The sequence below is a fragment of the Colletotrichum gloeosporioides genome (genome assembly GCF_011800055.1).
Source record: "Colletotrichum gloeosporioides strain Lc1 chromosome Unknown consensus_7, whole genome shotgun sequence".
In the NCBI taxonomy this organism is placed as follows: domain Eukaryota; kingdom Fungi; phylum Ascomycota; class Sordariomycetes; order Glomerellales; family Glomerellaceae; genus Colletotrichum; species Colletotrichum gloeosporioides.
The window spans coordinates 1,643,524-1,662,471 of NW_025544652.1; the positions used below are offsets into that span (position 1 = coordinate 1,643,524).

An 18,948-nucleotide genomic window follows, 5' to 3' on the forward strand; every position below is an offset into this window, starting at 1 on the left:
CCGCACATATGATATCCCATTTGACTTACGCACCCGACGCCATGCCTGCCCACGCCGTAACAGTATGATTTGTGATGTTAAGCACCCTCCTGGAATGCCGTCTTGAGTTCTTCGAAATGTTCCTGTTGTTCCGTAGCCAGCTTCCCACTCACATCGCTGATGATGGTCGAAACCAGCGAGTAGTTGTTGTACAAAAACCGCTCGCGCTTCCGCTTGTCACCAAAGGATTGACTGTATCGAGTCAAGAAGGCTTCCGCTTCTGAACGCAACCGCCGTAAGCTAGTGACCACGGGTTCGTCATCACCTGCCTCGGCGCTGAGCGCCAAGACACCTTGTAGGATCTGGCCGAATCTTTGGGTGACAAGGTGAGGCGCTGCAGACAGCTTGTTCTGATCCGCAGCCTTGGGCTTAGTGGGCAGGGTGTTGGTGAGTTGCCGGACCGACTCGCAGTGGTGGTCCATGACAACCTGTAACCTAGGCCATAGGAGCATGGTAGTCATGTTGATATAGCTGTCAACGGCGGGAATCTTGCGTCGTTGTAGCTCAAACGCCAAGTGCTGATTGAGCCTGATGCACAGAAGTAGACCCAGAGCGTCATATGTTTCATTGGTCAGAGTCTTGGTCAATGTCTGACCGAGAGCGAAGGTCGGTTCGAAGATGTAGTTGAATTGCCGCGACACTGCTGCTAATGAAAGCGGCGGTGAGAAGTAGGCGGCTAGGAAGGTATACTCTGCAGTGGCGTTGTCAATGAGCGCCAAATTGAAGTTTCTGAAAGGAACTTCGAGGTAGTGAGTGGTCTGGTCCTCCTCGGCCAAGTAAGATGATATTGCGGACTGATTGCTCGTCTTCAAGAGGTCGATGCGGCGCCCCAGGTTAAAAGCATCGTGCGGCGGACCAGCCGGCTTTGTTGCAGATAGAACTGTGGCTCGTCGTGAAGTTTCTTCGTGTCCAAGGACGTCATTCTTATCCAACACATGTAGTTTCAGCTTTTCCAAAGCCTTCTGGTATCGAGTGAACTGATTTACATAATACCACCTCATGGTATTCATGTAAGCCTGACTGATTTCCTCACCTAGCTTTGAGTGATGTTTGTGCAAGAATGCAAAAAGCTCCTTGAACTTGAGGAAGTTTTGTTGTTGGATAATCTGGGCATTAATGTGGGGGGACCTGAGCGCCTTGATCTGGGCGACAATGAAGTCTCGTATCCTTTCGATGGCTTTCATTGTAAGCTTCTCCAATAGAGGACCGAGGTCAGCCCAAGCTTTACTCTGCCGCGGACTGGCCGTGTTCTTCTTGTATGCTGTTGCACGTTTATCCACTTCAGCTAGCATTTTGACCCATGTCTCGTCGATGTGACCTTCTGATATCTTGGAGACGACAAGGGGGGAGACGCTCAGTTCCTCAACCACGGGTCCGAACGCCTTTTCCACTGCTCTTCTGTTCTCAAGTCGGACATTGAGGGCTGTCGAGCGGGCCTGTAGAGTTTCTATGTCTGCGGAGACTGTCGCGAGATCGTTGCGGAAGCTCGTCAGGTTCGTCTCGACCGAGCTGAGAACGCCGTCGCAAGCTGCGATGGACCGATGCAGATCTTCAAATTGGGACTTGCTAGTCTCATCTGCGCGTGGGGTCAGCATACGGAAGGTTGGGCGGAAAAAACAGCTTGTAGAGCTCTTACATTCTTCTGCGGTTTGCCGACGGTAGCCATCCGCATCATCCGTAGCCGTTGCGTCGGAGCTCGCAAGCTCACGCAGGCTCAGTCCATTGAAGTCGAATTGGAACTCAAGATCTTTCTCAGCTATGGTCCCGGCTGTACCATTCACGCCGGGTGTTGGTAGTGATGGGGTGTCCAGGATCTGGCCCAGGATTTCGACCGAATCGGGTCCCTCGTAGGTAGTTTGCGATTGCTTCAGGCCGGACCCGTTGACCTTGCGGGAGGCCAGAAACGAGTTGGAAGAGTCATTGGAAACGAGGGAGAGGGCAGAGCCTCTTGGCGTTATGCCGGGTCGTTGAGAGGTGACATAGGGACTGTTGGAGGTCCGTCGCGGCAGGGGAGAGTACGGACGGCTGCCGGGCTGCGACGGTGACGGAGACGGGTTCGACTGGGCTGCGAGCCGATCAAGCCACATGATGGGCTTGTGGGGGGAAGAGGCTACGAAGCGGTTCGGTCGGTGAGGTCGTACACCATGACATCGAAGGATTGGAGTCGATAGGGGGCGTGGAAGGGGGAAACCGAACTGGCTCACTTAGGATACGTAGACCTGTGATATTGACCAGGAGCCGACAAGGCTGATAGTCTCCTGCAGGGTGATGTGTTCTGATTGGATGATCTGCATTCCACGCTCCCCAGCCACAGAGATTACGTACCGTAGAGCTTAGTGTGGCGCGGCAGGGGTTCGGATGTTTGCTTCTCTTGATGATGTCCCGCCCAGAGGTTGAAAGTGCGGGGCATCGTTTTGGAAGGCCGACGGTGCGGGAGCACTGAAGCAAACGTGCGGGGCAGGACTCGGACAGGCGCAAAAACAGGTCATTGATGCATTCAAACTGCGTAAGTGTATCCGGGAGAGGGACGGAGATGCTGCATCACACATGTTGTGCAGAATCCGCGACGTTTCTCGGGTAACCAACCATTCCAGAGACATCAATGGAGGGGCATGTGGGATTGTCTACAGATGTAGAAACAGGGCGTGTTTGTTTTCCGTTGTGGCTTTGTTGCGGTTTCCTCTGTCTGATTCCGACGACGCGGTTTCTATTCTTTCACACACAAAAGACGAGAGGAACGCACACACCCAATGCCATTGCACAGAAAGGAGGGGCAGGCATTGATGAATACTTACACGGTACCAGTATACGGGCGCAACGAGAATGACCAAGTTTGGTGGAAATTTTGAGCGCATACCGTGCAAATCACTCCCGCCTTCAGGGCCTCCCCCGTAGACAGTGGAGGTCCGGACAGGGTGACTGAATTGGCCAGTGTTGGCAGCAGTCGGGTTCCTAGTCAGGCGGCATTAGCGCCAGAGATGAGTGCTACGGACTGTAAGGCATTGTCGCCACGGGAGCTGGAAGTACCCAACAGCTTCGATGACTTTGGGCAGGTGCCCGCGTACCACGTAAGGTAGGCACCTTAGTGAGTAGCTAGATTGTCCATTGCTGTCTCGCCGAAAGGCGTCCCGCCAAAATTCCTTATATCCCGTCAGCTTCAGAACGAGGGACGTGTTCCGGGCTCTCCAAATCTAGAAAAGCACCGCATGACCTTTCGGCGTGGAGTCATTGGACATGGACGGCTCTTCATGACTTGGACCGACTTCTCGCACTCTACCTTTGCGGCGAGGTACCACTTATGGCTCACCGGCAGGTGCCTGCGGTGAATGATTGCGGGCGGGAAGCACAGGGCCAAGGGGGCCCAAGTGTCTGTCGCTCGAAGGCTGCACCGGGCTGCAGTGGCCGAAGGAGGGGCAGAGGTGAGGGGCAGAGGGGCTCACACTACCTTAAGGTGCCCAGAGCGGCAGGCCACCACCGCAGTCTCGACCTACTACCCAGGTACGTAGGTTGTCAAGAAATAGATATTTCTATTGCTGTGTGCTGCGCTGTGGTGCTGTGCGTGGTCAGCGGTGGCAGACGCTGAGAGCCCGAGGAGAGAGAGGAAGAAAAAAAAAAAAGGAAAAAAAAAAGCCCATACTCCACCTTTTTTTTACACTGGCAAGTGTCCCACACAGCCCGCCTGCACACCCGTGAGAAAGGGTCGGAGAGAGGAGAGGGGCGCGAATCTGGACCTAAGAAAAAAAAAACCCAATAATAAAACCAGGAAAAAAAATTATCTACTCCCGCCTCGCCTTCCCTCTTTTTCCCCTCCGTTCCCCCCTCCAGCCCGCTCTTCTTCCTTTACACAACACTCTCCCCCCCTCAAAAATAAAAGCAGTTGTTTTTGCTGGGTATCGCCCTTGATCCGTCGACATCTCCGTTCCCGATTTTTAGACATCTTCTTCAAGTCAATCCTTCAAAATGGCCGACGACTCTCAGGTAAGCACATGCGCAAGCTGATATCTCTGTTCCGTCGTCTTGTCCTGGTGCTGGTCGCATGCGCTGCGCTGCACCGCTGTTGTTGCTCGGGCGGAGGAAAAAACCACCATCCACAACCACAACCACCCCGCATTGGGTGAGCCCCGCGGCTGCATCGACGCACCACGGCTCAGCGCAGCACATCCGACCACCACGAACCGCCGACTGCGAACACTCGACTTTCCATCTTCTCTAGATTGTCTTTCGTTGTATTCATCCAAGCGTCCCTCAGTTTGCTAACACGCCGGTTCTGTAGCATGATCACACCTTCGAGTCCGCCGACGCCGGCGCGTCTGCCACCTACCCCATGCAGTGCTCTGCTCTGAGGAAGAACGGTCACGTCGTCATCAAGGGCCGCCCTTGCAAGATCGTCGACATGTCTACCTCCAAGACTGGCAAGCACGGTCACGCCAAGGTTCACTTGGTCGCCATCGACATCTTCACTGGCAAGAAGCTTGAGGATCTCTGCCCCTCCACCCACAACATGGACGTCCCCAACGTCCAGCGCCGCGAGTACCAGCTCGTAAGTCTCGATATATACTGCGAACTTGGCAAATGAGAACTCGTCTCCTGACATGAACACTCTTAGCTTGACATCTCCGATGATGGTTTCCTTTCCCTCATGAACGACGACGGTGACACCAAGGACGACGTCCGCGTCCCCGACGGCGAAATTGGCGACAAGATCAACAAGCTTTTCAAGGTTGACGAGAAGGACACCAGTAAGGATACATCAACCCCCATATATCAAGAGAACAGTTGCTGACAGCAAGCTCATCAGACGTTGTCATTCTCACTGCTATGGGTGAGGAGGCTGCCGTTGAGGCCAAGGAGGCCCCCAAGCAGGCTTAAGCGTCGCAACTCTACTACTTCAACAGACAATGACTTCCACAAGCGCTCACTCCGTGCGGCCTTGTTGGCAGATGTTGGCAGATCGGGGGCATGAGTACAGATATTTCTTGGCGCCTCGGATATCAGCGAGCTCTCCGTCGATCGTTGCGTAGAGGACTATCTGGACAGGAATTGATACTGATTACGCGAACTCGACAACTGCAAGACACGTCGCACGACTTTTTCCTTTGTTTTGGTCTGTTTCACAGACTATTATGACGACCAGACTAGCAATGGGATAGGTGAAAAATATTGGGAGAGCTTCGCGGTGGCAACAGATCTGTCCGATAGAAAAGCGGCACATTTCCTCCACCTCGTGGTCCCTTCTTCGTTACCATTTAACAGTGCCTTGTGTGCATCAATCTGTGCAAATTTGTCTCTATGTGAATCTACTATTAAGATGCCGGATCAAGCTGGAATGCGGGTATTACTGATGTGAAGCTGATCAAAAATATGCCCAACTTCAAGTTCAGGTCCACAGTTGGTGCACCGTGCGTCTCTACATTCACTCTTTTCGTTCATCTACGGCTAGTAGTAGATTGGAACGATGCTCAGTTCACTTGTAACCTTGTTTGCTTCCCCGTTGTGCAAAATCACGAAGATTGTGGAAATGTTTGTCTGGCCGTCTGCCTAATCTATCTTGTCGAATCAAGGCAAACGGTTGAGCACTGTCCTATATTCTCCGACAGGGTTAAGTTTCTGCCCGATACTCATTTTTGCAACTCAACCTTCAACCACAACAACATGGCCCCAAACAGGGAACTGCACAAATTCCCCAAAGGAGAGCGATGCGAACACTGTGGTTCACGAAAATGGTATTTGGAGAATGGTCTTCGATATTGTGCAAAAGAAGGCCACCAGCTCGAGGTCTGTTTTTGATGATTTCCATGTGCGTCAAAATCTAGAGCTGATCCATATCTCAGGGCTATGTTGAGTTCGATCTCGGTGATGAAGACTTTGGCCAAAAGGGAAAAGTCTCCCGGAAAGAGAAGCAAATCAAAGAGCGTGTGCGACGTGTCCTCACCGGCCCGCCTGCGCGAGATCTGTATCTCGAATGCCTTCAACTCATACTGAGGGAACAGGTGATTTGGCTGGTCAACGTCAAAGGTCACAAGGCAGAGCTCGAGACGGTAGTTCGCGACCTTTGGGATCTTCGCATACGAGGAGCCGCAAGTGCTGTTGAGAACGACTCTGCTTCGGAGGCCGAGCTCTCCCTCTTCAGCTCCCAAATCGACCTCTCACAGGACGAGCAACCTAGCAATCGCACACAGGGAGCACAGAACTGGACCCCCGAGGGTGGGAGCGAGTGGCCTGCTCCACGAATGATGGACACTCTGGCGCTCTGCTTGCTTGGGTGCATGCTTCTCAGAATGCCGACACGCATAGGAGATTTGGCTAGGTGGGCGGGGGCGGGAAACATTCCCTACAAGCAAATTGTAAGCTTGAACGTCAATGGTGTTATGAGTGTCTGCTGATATGACCAGTATCGAAAACTGCCCCAAGAGATGCGTGACCGGTTACCAGCATACTATTCAACGGTATTGAAAGCAGCACACTTGGCCAAATTTGACCACGGGGAGCTGCATGCTGCCGTACTGAGTCTCGCTCTGTCGTTTAACTCCAACTACGGCATAGTTTTCCCTCCCCTAAATGACGTCCTGATGACATTGCAGTACGTCCGAGAGCTTGGACTGCCCAGTAAGTGTCACGTGGGTCTGGCTATCGTACCGTTGCTGACAGCCAGTAGTTGAGACGATATCGGTTGCTCGCAGGATACCACTCATCATCAACCTGCCGTACGAATTTCCAATAGGGAAGCCTCGACTGAGACTTATACACCAGCCTGAAATTCTGCTTGTTGCCGTGATTGTTCTCACGACTACCCACTGCTTCCCCCTCGAGGAATCCAAGTCACCGGTGCAAGAGGGAAAGCTTTTCTTAATACCAGACTTCAAGTGGGATGAGTGGCGGGCGTCCATGGCGCCAGCATTGGCCCCAGAACCTATTCCCACCGCCGATTACCTTGGTGTAACGGCCTCGCAGATCACGTCGATGGGGCAAGCAGAGCTAGATGAGTATTTTGCTCAGCTGTCAATACTCACAGATACACAGTGTAAGTCTTCGGACGGCTAATTGCTCGAGGTTATATGACTAACAATGACCAGCGGAGGATTCAGTGCTCGCCAGATACTTTCCAGTTGATGATCTGCTGCCCAAGCAACCGCCATCTGAGGCCCCTGAAGATGAGATGGAGGAAAGGTTACGCACGGTTCAAGGACGGGCTGCGTCGTTCGCCGTCCAGGAGACCATGGAAGATGAGAGTCTGAAAAAGAACGGACAATACTCCTACAGGTCCGAGGAAGATCTGCCCCCTGCGGGTAGGGATTTCTTCCGGCTTGCTGCTCGTCTTTCCGGTCTATCAGTCAGTATGTTGTTGCGAGCCGTCAACATGCTCGAGGCCAACATCCTCGTTTGGCAGAGAGAGCAACGCAAAGGGGCAAGTGAACGTCGTGAGCGGTCCCGATCCGCCATGAGCGTAGAGATTGATGGCGGGCTGCCCACACCAGACGAATGATGGCCATGCACGCAGTCTTTGCTGAACGGGAAATGGGGGGCAAGGAGGATAGAGATTTTTGATACCCAAGATACCATAAATTTATTCATGAAATTTGAAGCAATTTCGCCTTTGTACAGGGCACAACGTGGGAACATTAAAACGCAGGGTTGACGAGCTCACATGTGAAGTCATCTATCGGTGATACCTACCTACCAATGTAGTGCGAATACGCTGATTACCTGAGGTATCTGCAGCGGTCGATAGTGACCTGTGGCAGGGCTGAGGTGCCTTCGCCGTGGTGAGTGGGTAAGGTCGGGTACCTTAGGTACCTAAGTGAGGTGCCTACTTAGGCTCACTGGTTACCTAGGTAGTGTTGCAGGGTGGTGCTCTGGGAGCTACGGTTGTTCCCACAGTGCTGCACAGGGTGGGAACCCGCTTTGGGGTCGACCGCACCCGTAATCCATGTGACCTACCGCGTGCCCTAATTAGGGCTTTTTGTTTTTGATCTTTCGCCGTGAACACCGTTCTCAAGCCCGCCCCACCATCAGTTTGCCGCGATCACCAGAACTTCTTCGGTAACAACAGCCAGTTCGCGAGAGGTCGGCAAGAGTAAGTACACGGGCACCCCCTCCGACGGACGTCGGCGCGCGCGTCGCTCGATTGACGGTGATGCTAACATGTTACCTCCAGTGCAGATGTGAGCACCCCCGAAAACAAGAATTACCCGCCGCGATTTCTTCCTTCCGTGCGACGACCGCTATCCCGAAAACGCCGATGGACTGACGATGGTGGCTATAGTTTCGTGAAGACCCTGACGGGTAAGACCATTACCCTTGAGGTTGAGTCCTCCGACACGATCGACAATGTCAAGTCCAAGATCCAGGACAAGGAGGGCATTCCCCCCGACCAGCAGCGCTTGATCTTCGCCGGCAAGCAGCTTGAGGACGGCCGCACCCTCTCCGACTACAACATCCAGAAGGTTAGTGGAACACGGCATTTTAGTCTTGCAAGGATACGAGGAGGTGTAAATATCGACGATGGAGGATATGATTACTGGACGCGGAACGAAACGGACGCTGACAAGTGGTGCAGGAGTCCACCCTCCACCTGGTCCTCCGCCTCCGTGGTGGTATCATCGAGCCCTCGCTCAAGGCTCTGGCCTCCAAGTTCAACTGCGACAAGATGATCTGCCGCAAGTGCTACGTAAGTGGTCTTCGCCTGCTCAGCGGATCCGTCCCCCCCGACCGACATGTCTAACACCGCGCAGGCTCGTCTCCCTCCCCGTGCGACCAACTGCCGCAAGCGCAAGTGCGGTCACACCAACCAGCTCCGCCCCAAGAAGAAGCTCAAATAGACGATTTATTACGGATGCGGCGTCACGGGTTCTGGCATTCTGGAGAGGATGGCAGGGATGAAAATATTTTCCTTGATTCATCGGGCTTTGTGGTAGCATTACTTCACACCGGCAAGCAGTTCTTCGAATAAAAACTGAATTGGTCGCCCTACCTCCAACCCGTCCGTCCTCGATCGGAGGCTGAATCGTATGGCGAGAGCGCCCGGGGCGTCCTGAGTGCTGCATGGAGATGCTAACGAGCATGAGAGACGTACTATGATGGATGCGGGATGGCGACTGGCATACTTCATTGATGATACGATGAAGATCAGCACCGTAGAAAACAAAAATAACAGAGCCTCAAACCCAAACGATTGTGAACCTTGATGTGTAAAGTGACGGTTGTTATCGATCGGTCAGTCTCGTTCTGGCTCCATGCATAAGTCGGGGTTGTTGAGTTATCCATGGTAGTGCCGCAGGCGCAAGCGGGTGGGCATTGCGCACATGGTGCAGGGAGTGTATGTTCCTGGTGGGGCCGGTCACGCAGGGAGCTGCAGTGTCCAGGGCCAAATTGCATACTTGGGATTACGACACCTATGCTTCTCCCGACCTCCAGACACTTGACATCCACGATCCCAGAACTCATCGACTTCAGGTCCTACAAACGACGATAGCGGCGCGCGCATACATGCCTCTTTCGCCAGGTTGTCACCCAAAGTCTCATTCCTTTCTGAAGAGTTCTCCGCCTCGCATACAGCAGCTATGCCTTCAGGTTCCGGGTACGATGCTGTTGTAGATGTCGACGATGAGGTAGAGAGCTTCATCCCTCGCTTCCACTCCAACCCGAGTTGCTGATTCTTTCGCAGGGCGACCTCGGCCACACCGATCTTCAAGACGACCTCGAATTTCACACCTCAAACTTCGCAGACACAACACCAGGAAGTCGCAAGCCACCCGCGCCTGGCCTCCCTCCTCCCGCGACAGCTCCCTCGAGCTCCTCGAAGCGCTTCCTGTGGAGCCTAAACTTCTATGCTCAGTACTTCGATGTCGACACGTCAGCCGTCCTCTCTCGTTGCTGGGCCGCACTGTTCCCTCGCGCCAACTTTCTTGATGTTCTCGAGGGTAACCCCGACTTATACGGTCCCTTTTGGATTGCGACGACAGTCGTCTTGATTCTCTTCCTTGGAGGCACCATCAGCCAGTACCTCTCCAGCACCGGTACAGGGCCGTTTGCCTACGACTTCAAGCTTCTGAGTGGTAAATCTCAACATCCAACGAGTATCTCGCATTTGCACAGACACGCTGACTTTTCGTGCCCCAGGTGCTGCCGGCCTCATCTACGGCTACACCCTCTTCGTCCCCGTCGGCCTCTACGTCGCTCTCCGTTACTTCGGGTCCGAGTCTGCAAACCTACTCGAATGCTGGGCCCTTTATGGCTATGCCAATCTCATTTGGATCCCTGTCGCTCTCATCAGTTGGTCGCCCATCAACATACTTAACTGGGTGTTTGTCGCCGTCGGCTGTGGCATGTCTGTCGCTTTCCTTCTGCGAAACCTTTACCCTGTGTTGAGTGCTACGGACCACCAGACGAGCAAGATTCTCCTCATCGTCGTCGTCGCGCTTCACCTCGGCCTCTCCTTGGCCATCAAGATCCTCTTCTTCGCGCATGGAAGCCCTGTTGCGAGCACCCCGGCGCAGCCTCCCGCCACTGCGCCGCCCGCTGAAGGCCAGCCCCCTCAACTCTTCTGAACTGAGTTCGAGTGCCTCCTGTCCTTCCCCTTGTGTGTGTAGAGCCTGTTAGAAGGATCAAATGGAAGAGAAAGATCCATCGTCATTGTTTGGGTTTGAATTTGGGAACTGGGCATTTTCGCGTCGTCCGACTCGGTGCGGACCACCTCATGTACCATTATTGTACAATGAATTTCATGATCGACCCAAATGCAACTGTCTATGCTGTGCGCAACCCATAGAGATGGCCCGTAGATTTGATGCCAAACCAGCTGTGACTTTCACCCATCGATGCTTAATGCTCCTTCTTTTTCTCAATCGGACCCCCGTTCTTCTCCCAGTCAAGCCAGCTGCCAGGGTACTCCCCGACGTTCTTCCACCCGGCCTCCTTGGCCAGTGACGCCAGCGCCCGACTACGCACGCCAGCCTTGCAGTAGATGATCAGTTCCTGGTCTTGGCCTGGGCGCTTGAAGCCGTGTAGGTCCTCAAAGTCCTCCGAGGTCATGTGAAAGCTTTGAGGCGCTGTCCCAACAGGGATGTTCATGGCACCGGGGATGCAGCCCGTCTGCACGAGCTCGCCAGGCTCACGGGCGTCTGCCCATTGATTGCCCTTGTCAGCAGCCGGCACCGTGATGACACTCAAAGTCTGTAATAGGTGGGAGGTGGCGGGGGCAACCACAGACAGGTTACATACCAATAATCACCACGTTTGGCTTGCCATCCTTGGCAAGCTTCTCCATCTGCTCAAAGCTCCACAGCTTGCTACCCGTGGCCGAGATCTCGTGGTAGTCGTCCGCTCCAGACTTTGAAGAGTAGAATCTTGGCGCAATGGTCGCGAGAGACCGGTTCGCCGTTGTGCGTGCTGCAGGCCGGAAGCTTTTCGACGACGACGCAGCAAGGGCGAAAGCCTGTCTTGCGAGGCCGGCGGGCGCGGCGATGCGGCCGCTCGCGCGAAGGGCATTCGAATATGCCCTCCTTGTGACTGACATGCTGTATCGGGTCTTCCTGGATGGGCGCCGGCTACGGACGTGGTTTGTGTGTGAGTGTGGTGTTGGTAGCTACTTTCGGAGCTCCAGACGATTGGTTGCTATTGGATCTAGGTACGGCGACGACAGTGCCCGCTTGACTGCAGTGCAGCAAGGGTCCGTTCGTCCCCACTGATGTCACCGGGGTTCATTCAATTCGGCGTTTAAGCAGACGCGCCGACCTCGCCGACCTCGCACTTAGACATTCTGTTCCAGACGTCCTTTCAACTTCGACAGCCGAAGCATCGCCATTCTCAGGGTCAAGGATCTGGTGATGGATTCACACAGACGCTGGCTGATTCGGTGGCCTCATTGGGAAATGAGCCGCCAGAGGTGGCCGGTTTGCTGCGAGAAGAATGATGTCAATCGCACCAAGACAACACAAAAACCACTGGTTCGGATACGGCGTAACTTTGAAAGCGTGTCATTGGCGCTGCTCTGAATCTATCTCTATGGCATCATTCAGACAGGATGGCCTACCCAAACCCCCCGGAACTCGTGGTCCCTGGACACGACACCATGCCGAAATCGCCCAGCCGTGAGGCCATGCCTAAGGTATTATGTATATACAAACGTTCATTACAAGTTTTAGTCTAGACAACCGACGTCGACCAATCTCGACTCGTCTTTTACGGGCCTCCTGTTTCGTCAGCCTTAAGTGGCGCCTGTCATTCACGGGATGTGCTAGCGGCGATGCCGTATAACCCCTCTAACACCGTACTCATCACATTCATTGGATGAGCCTAGTCAGCAAAGCTAGCTTTGCACACACACAAAGGAGCTTTGATACTTTATGCGCGCTCCTTGAAGGTCAGAGGGCAGTCGTCCTACACTTATTAGCATCCTTTTCGCCCTTTAGAACGTGACAACCATACCTTGGGGAAAATGGTCGCAAACACCTTGATCTCCTCAGACAACGGAGTAGCGTGGTGCACCCAGTCCATCAGAATGGATGCCTTGCCAATCATCAGAGCCAGGTTCAGCTGAGCGTAGACCTGGCCAAGGCAGTAGTGAGGACCGACGCCAAAAACGAGGAAGTTCTTCGCGCCCTTGGCCTCAGCATCGCCAGTGTAGTATCTTTCGGGATCGAACTCATCGGGGCGGTCGTAAACCTCGGGGTCACGGAGCGCAGGGTAGACGGTGGGAATGATCATGGCACCTAGGTTTTGTCAGCAAGACTCCCAAGAATGTGGCACAAAAAGCTTACCCTTGGGGACGGTGTACGTGTCGGTGATGGGGAAAGGCTTCTTGGCCAAATATGGCACCATGATGACAGGAGGGCGCCAGCGGAGGAGCTCGCGAACAACAGCACGGGTGTAGGTCAAAGATTCAAGCTGGTCCATGTTGAGCTCGGCATGACGGTTTCCGTTACGGACCTTGAGGTTCTCCTCACGAATGCGGTCAAGAACATCAGGACGCTGGGCAGTGACCTGGAAGAGCCAAGTGGCAGCACTGCTGGTGGCATCCTGAGAGGCGAAGAGGAAAGTGAAGACGGTTTGGGCGATCTCGTAGTCGGTGAATTCGCGGAGAAGAGGAGTCGGCTTCTCAAGACCCTCGGTGGAACCGGCAGCCTCGGCCTCGCGCCACTTCTTGGAGTCCAGGATGGACTTAACCCAGCCGTCCATGATACAGGTGATATCACCTCCAGCAGCCATGCGCACCTTGCTCTTGGCGGCGCACTTGGCGAACTCGGCAATGACCATGTCGGCCGCCTTCTTGCCGTACCAGGTCTTGGTGTAGGGAAGAATGATGGGGAAGTTGACCAGTTCGAGAGCCTCAGTGATGAGGAAGTAGTCGGCGGAGATCTTGCGAACGGCCTCGTCCGAGATGTAGAAGCCGACAAAGGTGCGGCAGGAAACGGCCGTCATGAGATCACGGAGATGCGGCATGAAGGGAACAGGCTTGTCGCCAGCGTTTTTGGTGGTCTGCAAGAACTCCTGGAAGTACTGCTTGTAAACCTGCTCCTGGCCGGGCAGGTAAGAAGCCAGGGCCTGGCGAGTGAAGAGGCCGTTGAGTCCCTTGCGGAAGTCAACATGGGGCTTGCCGTCGAGGAACACCCAGTTGGTGGGGCCAAGGAGCTTGTGGGCGGCATCGACAACGCAGGGCTTAACGTATCCGGGAGAGTTGAAGACCTTACGGGCCATATCACGAGTTGAGGCAATGACGACGAACCTAGGGTGGTCAGATATCGATGTGCGCAAATAAGAGCTCGGGACACGAACTTGTGGAAGACGGAGACACAGCTGAGGGGACCGCTGGCCCACTTGGCCTTGTATTCCTCGAACTTGGGGTTGACGGACTCCAAGAAGGGACCAATGAAGGGCATCTTGAAGGTAGGGCCGGCAATGGTGCCCTTGGACGTGATGTAGCTGACTGCGACTGGTTAGATGGCCGAACATGGCAACTTGCGACCCGGAGCACGCGACTCACTCTGATCATATGCGACGGCGAGGGCCAAGAGCGTGAAGAGAATGGTCCAGGCGCTGGCGTTGGTGACGGTCTCGATCATGTAGTCGATCTGGGGAGGGACATTGACATTGCCAAGCTTGGCATTGGCCAACACCGAGGTGAAGGTGGTCGCGTTGGACTCCATGGTTGTGGTCGAATTCGAGGTGGAGGGTATCGATGTTTTCGGGTTCGAGGTCGTCTAGATGGAAAGGGGGAAAACACACACAACACCACCTCCAGGCGCAAAGAGAATGGTCAGCTCTACTCAAGCGCAGCGCACAATGAGAGAAAATCGTCTGGCGCACTTCGTCCTGGGAAAAGAGTCGATGGGCAGGGCGAGTGAGGATTGTGGTTCGACTCTCCAGCGAGGGTTGAGGGATCACTACCTTGAGAAAGGAGAGCGGGAGGTAGGGAGGTGATGGAAGATTAAAAGAAGGGAGTTGATTATCTTCCCGTGGATGCGGACATGGGCCTGGACGGTTACGGGGACGGGGACATGGGAGGAAGTGGATACCGGATGAGGTTGTGTTCGTGGTAGGCCAGGTGAAAAGCGTGGGAAGGTGGTAAGTCTTCACCCCCCTCCGTCACTTGGAGGTACCAGTACCTGCGCCGGACGACCTTCCTAGCCTTCCTGGCCTTCTCTGCTTTCTACCTCTGCAGGCGCAGGTGCTGTCATTTCTATCCCGTCCATAGGCAATCTCGTCTTCGGTGCTAGATCTTCTAGGCACCCTGTGTTGTTGACAACAAACAGGTCGACCAGGACCAGGAACAGCTTAGGAGGCTCCAGGGAAGAGCCAGGCTTGATGCGCCGGCGATTAGCGTTACTGCCGGGGGGGCCAGAGAGCGCGATGGAAAAAGTGATGGAATTGTGGGTTTGCCCTGTTTAGCTTGTGTGATGGTCGGTTGTGAATTTTTTTCTTCTTTTTCTTCCTTCTGATTCAGTATCCGTACCACCGCCATTTTACCCTCGGACTCATGCCATGTGCCTGTCGTTGGGACGAAGTCAGCCAGCTGAGTTCCTCGAGGCAGGGCTGTTGTAGTTGCAGGCAGGGGGGCTTGCGGTTTCCGGTCCGTGAATGGAAGTCCCTGGAATAAAGACACAGACCAAACCTTCGCACGCTTCGCAGGGCGGTTGGGATTCCCTGCGTCCCGTCTTTTCGATCAGACTTTCCCGTCTTGCCTTGCCTTGCCTTGCCTTGCCTTGCCTTGCCTCTGAAGGTCAATTGGCAGCTCTGCAATGCCACAAGCTACCTAAGGTGAAGCGCACCTGCCTACCCAAATTTTGATAAGCAGCAGCATGGTTGTTCTGATAGAGCCGGAGATGGTCTGCATGACGACAGTCCGCGAAAGGCAGCGTACCGGCCAGAGTACAAGAAGGGATGGGCGTCGCAGCTTCTGCCCATGATTGATTCAGACGACGACCAGAAAACAAAACATCCGTTCGCGCTGCAGCACCTCAATACCGCCTGCAGAACCCAATTTGCTTTCCGCAGCTGTCTCAATCGAAACTGAACGGCTTTTGTACGGATCGCACCAAAACGGTTTAGTCTCCGAATCTGTTGGGTCCTACTAGTGTCGCGCAAATCTCCTGGGACCATTGGACGACCATGTGCCAGGGCCGTTCGGGGCCAACTCGTTTCCGACACGCAAGAACCTGCCCATTCAGTCTCCAGTCCAACGCCATTCCTCGCCCGTCGCACTGCGCCTTGTGTGTCTATCCTGGCTGAATGACTTTCTGTCTGGTCTCATTGGGTGCGCATCCAAATCGGCCGCCGTCAATGAGCGCGAATATCCCGACTCCGAATGGCGCGAGGCGTGGGGTTCTCCTTTCATGGCCTGTGATCCAGCGCTTCAAGGATCAATATTTCCTCCAAGTCTGAGGTATCCGTACTTTTCCCTCCCACGTATTCCGATGGATGCGATTTGTCGACAACACGCAATATCGAACGAGCCGCGAACTTGCATCCGCGCAACTTCTGGCCAGAGTTCCACTACCAAGTCAAGGTGGGCCGCTTCCAAGCGGGCTGCTTCCAACAGAATCATCAATCGCGGGGTACTACCTTTAATTCGGATGGTTCGAATTCTCGATGTGCCGCCGCTTGGCTTCCACTGTCAACTGTCAGTGTCACCCTGTGTTCCCTAACCCAGCAGCTAGGAGACAAGCTAAAGGCGCCTCGACTGCAAAGTATCGCGTACATGGCAGTACTTTCCCACCTGCTCAGATTGTGGCGTTCTGTCGGTGACCTGCCAGTGAAAAAAACCAAACCAATGCAGTTACTCGGCGGGCAGCACATCCTGGCAACGCTGTTTCATAGACATAAACGCACCGGGATGCACAATTCCCCCGGTGGAGTTGGAACACCCTCTCTGCGATGTGCGAACAACTCTTCTCTTGGTTGGAGCCGAGGCCGGTTATGCTCTACTATGTATGCATTGTGCAATGCAACCAACCAACCCCCCCGTTGCGCCATGTGTGCTTGGAGCTTTCTCATTGACCAATCTGCAGCAGCTACCCCTGACCTGTGCTATCTAACCCGGCCAATCAACCGCGCTGATCTTCAAGAGCTCCACCTGGCTTCCTGTGCAAGGAATACGAATACGATCTTAATACGTAAGCAGCTCTCTGCTGGTCATTTTGGCGGGGTAATGCCTGGTTGGCGCCCGTGGCCTCAGCAATCTGCTCTAGACCGTCTCGGGAGCTCGATGACGCCTTTCCCATCTTGAGGCTCTAAATAAGGTTTGTGGAGGCACTCGGCGTAGCTCCTCTGCGCTGCTGTCGTCTGACTGACACAGACCACCCCTTCCATTGCTGCGGGACATGGACAAGACGGCAGATACCTCACGACTACATTATCAGCGTATGATATCGTTCAACGTTCCCAAGTCGACATTACCTTGATGGTTTTCGTCCTGTTTCGCGGGAGCAATGCGAACCGTTCATCTCATCCCGTGTGAGACAGCTTGAACTCAACCACCTCCATATGAGCCAGAAAATTGAGGGTTCCCGGACATCGGGGATCCAAACTGAATCAGTCTGGTACAACACATCTACACTAGTTGAGGTTGCGTCGAAACAGCGACGAGCAGTATGAAGAGCCACAGCCAAAATCTGCACCAGTCACGACGCAGAGTCATTGGCCTGGACTGAGCAGATAAGGCTGGGTTGTGTGCTTATCATACAACGCGGCAAGGATCCATGTCAACATTGAGCTCTTTGTGACTCCAACGCTTCAAGAAAGACCGCGTCTAGAGGAGAAATTTTCAATCGAAGCGAGCTAAGGTAAGATGGTTGAGGCAGTGGATGAGCGTGACAGGCCAGCCACGCGGCCCCGCCAAGGATGATGACAGCAGGCAGTGTCGCGCGCAGTTACGTAGCCGCGAACGACTGCGATCTAATGACCATAACCATGAAGTTAAGCTTGTTTTGCCGAGCTGGCCATTATCAGCGGCGATTCCGAGCATTCGCGTCCGCAACAGAGAAATGATACCCCGAGCAATTCTCGAGGCGGCGGTCAGTCGACGGCGAGAGCCGGCTTGAGTCGGAACTGAAGTTGATGTCATTCACTGGAACACATGCGCTCGTGATTCATATGATTTGTTGCGATGCTTTCTCTTGCCCAAGACAGGAGCTTCGACAAATAGATGTGAGTCTTGTACAGAGACCCTTGATATCCATGGGGTAGATTCCACTGCTTCAACTTCCGCAGTCTCCCGTCCGGTAAGCGTTGGGTGCCAGAAGGTTTCTGGAGCGAAGCGAGTCGGCACCGAACCCATAAGCGAACACTGGACGGCAGTCTGCGTCATCCGGCCCCACAAGGCCTACGAAGCGAATGACAACCGGCGACTGCCCCAAAAGCGACTGCACCATACCCAGGAACACAAGCCGCCAATGAGTCAGCCCGGACATGAGCGGAGGGGGCTGCATCGCGGCGTTGCAGAACAGGGCTGGCAAAGTCTTAACTGATGAGGAAAAGTTTTGCGACACAATTTGCAGTGAAAGCAGTATTGCAAGTGGGTCGTTCTCCGGCCAGGTTTCCGAACCTCTCGGCACCGGTACCCCGAGAACGTCCAGTTTCACAGGTCCACACCGCCCACCACCGCCAACGTGAACCAACCGTTGCAGCCTAAGAATGAATTCCCTGGGCAATGTCGATTCTCACAAACGGGAAACTTTCCCCAGCTTGCTCGCGACACCAGCGGCCGTCAGGCTCCTAGGCTGTTCGCCAGGCAGTCACGCGCACTTCGCAGGTTCAAGATAGAGTAAGGTAAGGTAAAGTAAGCCACACAGCTTCGAGGGATCCATTTTGTTTCGGTAAGATGACTACCACATCAGACACTAACAGACGCGTCGCCTGCCATCCATCAGTGCAATCCAAATCCCAAATGCCCATGGCTGCTTACCTCTTCTGCATCCCAACAGCTGCTCTTCCGCGTTCTCGTCACATCGCATCTCTCTGCCTGTCTGTAGCCAATCCCGACGCCTGCGCCAAGTCAACGTTTGGCCTCGAATTGGCACCCATCCACGAGGCAGTCATGAGTGAGTGCGCCGCATGAGGCGTATGCCATGCGTAATGAGTCATGCTTGTTTTCTGCATGCTGAAATTGCGATTGTGAGTCTTTTCGGGCAGATGTTCCTCCATTTCTACCCTCCACCCTTGCCCAGCAACGCCTACGGTCCAGCCCAGCTTACCTTCCACACCCGCTCCGGCGGTAAGATCGACTCGGGCGACGACGTGTGGCCCCGATCCACTTTCACCCGGGCTTACGGGGGTGTCGACGACGGCAGTGATGGCTGCTTGCGTTGACGTTTGACGGGTGACGACTGCCGTTGTCTACGAATAAGCTTGGACTGTGGGTACCAGGCTGCCTTGTAGGCCACTCCGAGTCAACCTCTGAATCCTGGTTCGACT

At 54.3% G+C, this 18,948-nt stretch overlaps 6 protein-coding genes across 6 annotated transcripts; 3 read left to right on the forward strand and 3 right to left on the reverse strand.

Annotated features, from left to right (window-relative positions):
- Positions 1-77: 77 nt before the first annotated feature.
- Positions 78-2,126, reverse strand: GCG54_00001837 (Vacuolar protein sorting-associated protein 52 A; the record flags this gene model as incomplete). Its single annotated transcript, XM_045401941.1, has 2 exons — positions 78-1,615; positions 1,676-2,126. 2 exons carry the CDS (start codon positions 2,124-2,126, stop codon positions 78-80), a joined length of 1,989 nt encoding a protein of 662 aa, XP_045270670.1.
- Positions 2,127-3,999: 1,873 nt separating this feature from the next.
- GCG54_00001838 (Eukaryotic translation initiation factor 5A) lies at positions 4,000-4,908 on the forward strand (the record flags this gene model as incomplete). Its single annotated transcript, XM_045401942.1, has 4 exons — positions 4,000-4,017; positions 4,313-4,579; positions 4,646-4,778; positions 4,826-4,908. The coding sequence occupies 4 exons, from the start codon at positions 4,000-4,002 to the stop codon at positions 4,906-4,908; spliced, it is 501 nt and encodes a 166-aa protein (XP_045270671.1).
- A 783-nt stretch (positions 4,909-5,691) lies between these two features.
- On the forward strand, positions 5,692-8,858 carry GCG54_00001839 (Ubiquitin-60S ribosomal protein L40; the record flags this gene model as incomplete). The annotated part of the gene is made up of 9 exons (XM_045401943.1): positions 5,692-5,814; positions 5,871-6,383; positions 6,432-6,645; positions 6,695-7,060; positions 7,113-7,417; positions 8,037-8,113; positions 8,195-8,483; positions 8,597-8,707; positions 8,772-8,858. 9 exons carry the CDS (start codon positions 5,692-5,694, stop codon positions 8,856-8,858), a joined length of 2,085 nt encoding a protein of 694 aa, XP_045270672.1.
- Positions 8,859-9,596: 738 nt separating this feature from the next.
- On the forward strand, positions 9,597-10,586 carry GCG54_00001840 (Protein YIP5; the record flags this gene model as incomplete). The annotated part of the gene is made up of 3 exons (XM_045401944.1): positions 9,597-9,647; positions 9,704-10,094; positions 10,159-10,586. Coding segments are annotated over 3 exons (870 nt in total), but the record flags the coding sequence as incomplete, so codon positions are not given.
- Positions 10,587-10,860: 274 nt separating this feature from the next.
- GCG54_00001841 (putative thiosulfate sulfurtransferase) lies at positions 10,861-11,554 on the reverse strand (the record flags this gene model as incomplete). Its single annotated transcript, XM_045401945.1, has 2 exons — positions 10,861-11,211; positions 11,270-11,554. The coding sequence occupies 2 exons, from the start codon at positions 11,552-11,554 to the stop codon at positions 10,861-10,863; spliced, it is 636 nt and encodes a 211-aa protein (XP_045270674.1).
- Positions 11,555-12,381: 827 nt separating this feature from the next.
- GCG54_00001842 (Cytochrome P450 61) lies at positions 12,382-14,183 on the reverse strand (the record flags this gene model as incomplete). The annotated part of the gene is made up of 5 exons (XM_045401946.1): positions 12,382-12,417; positions 12,466-12,749; positions 12,798-13,762; positions 13,813-13,963; positions 14,021-14,183. 5 exons carry the CDS (start codon positions 14,181-14,183, stop codon positions 12,382-12,384), a joined length of 1,599 nt encoding a protein of 532 aa, XP_045270675.1.
- Between the last annotated feature and the right edge of the window lie 4,765 nt (positions 14,184-18,948).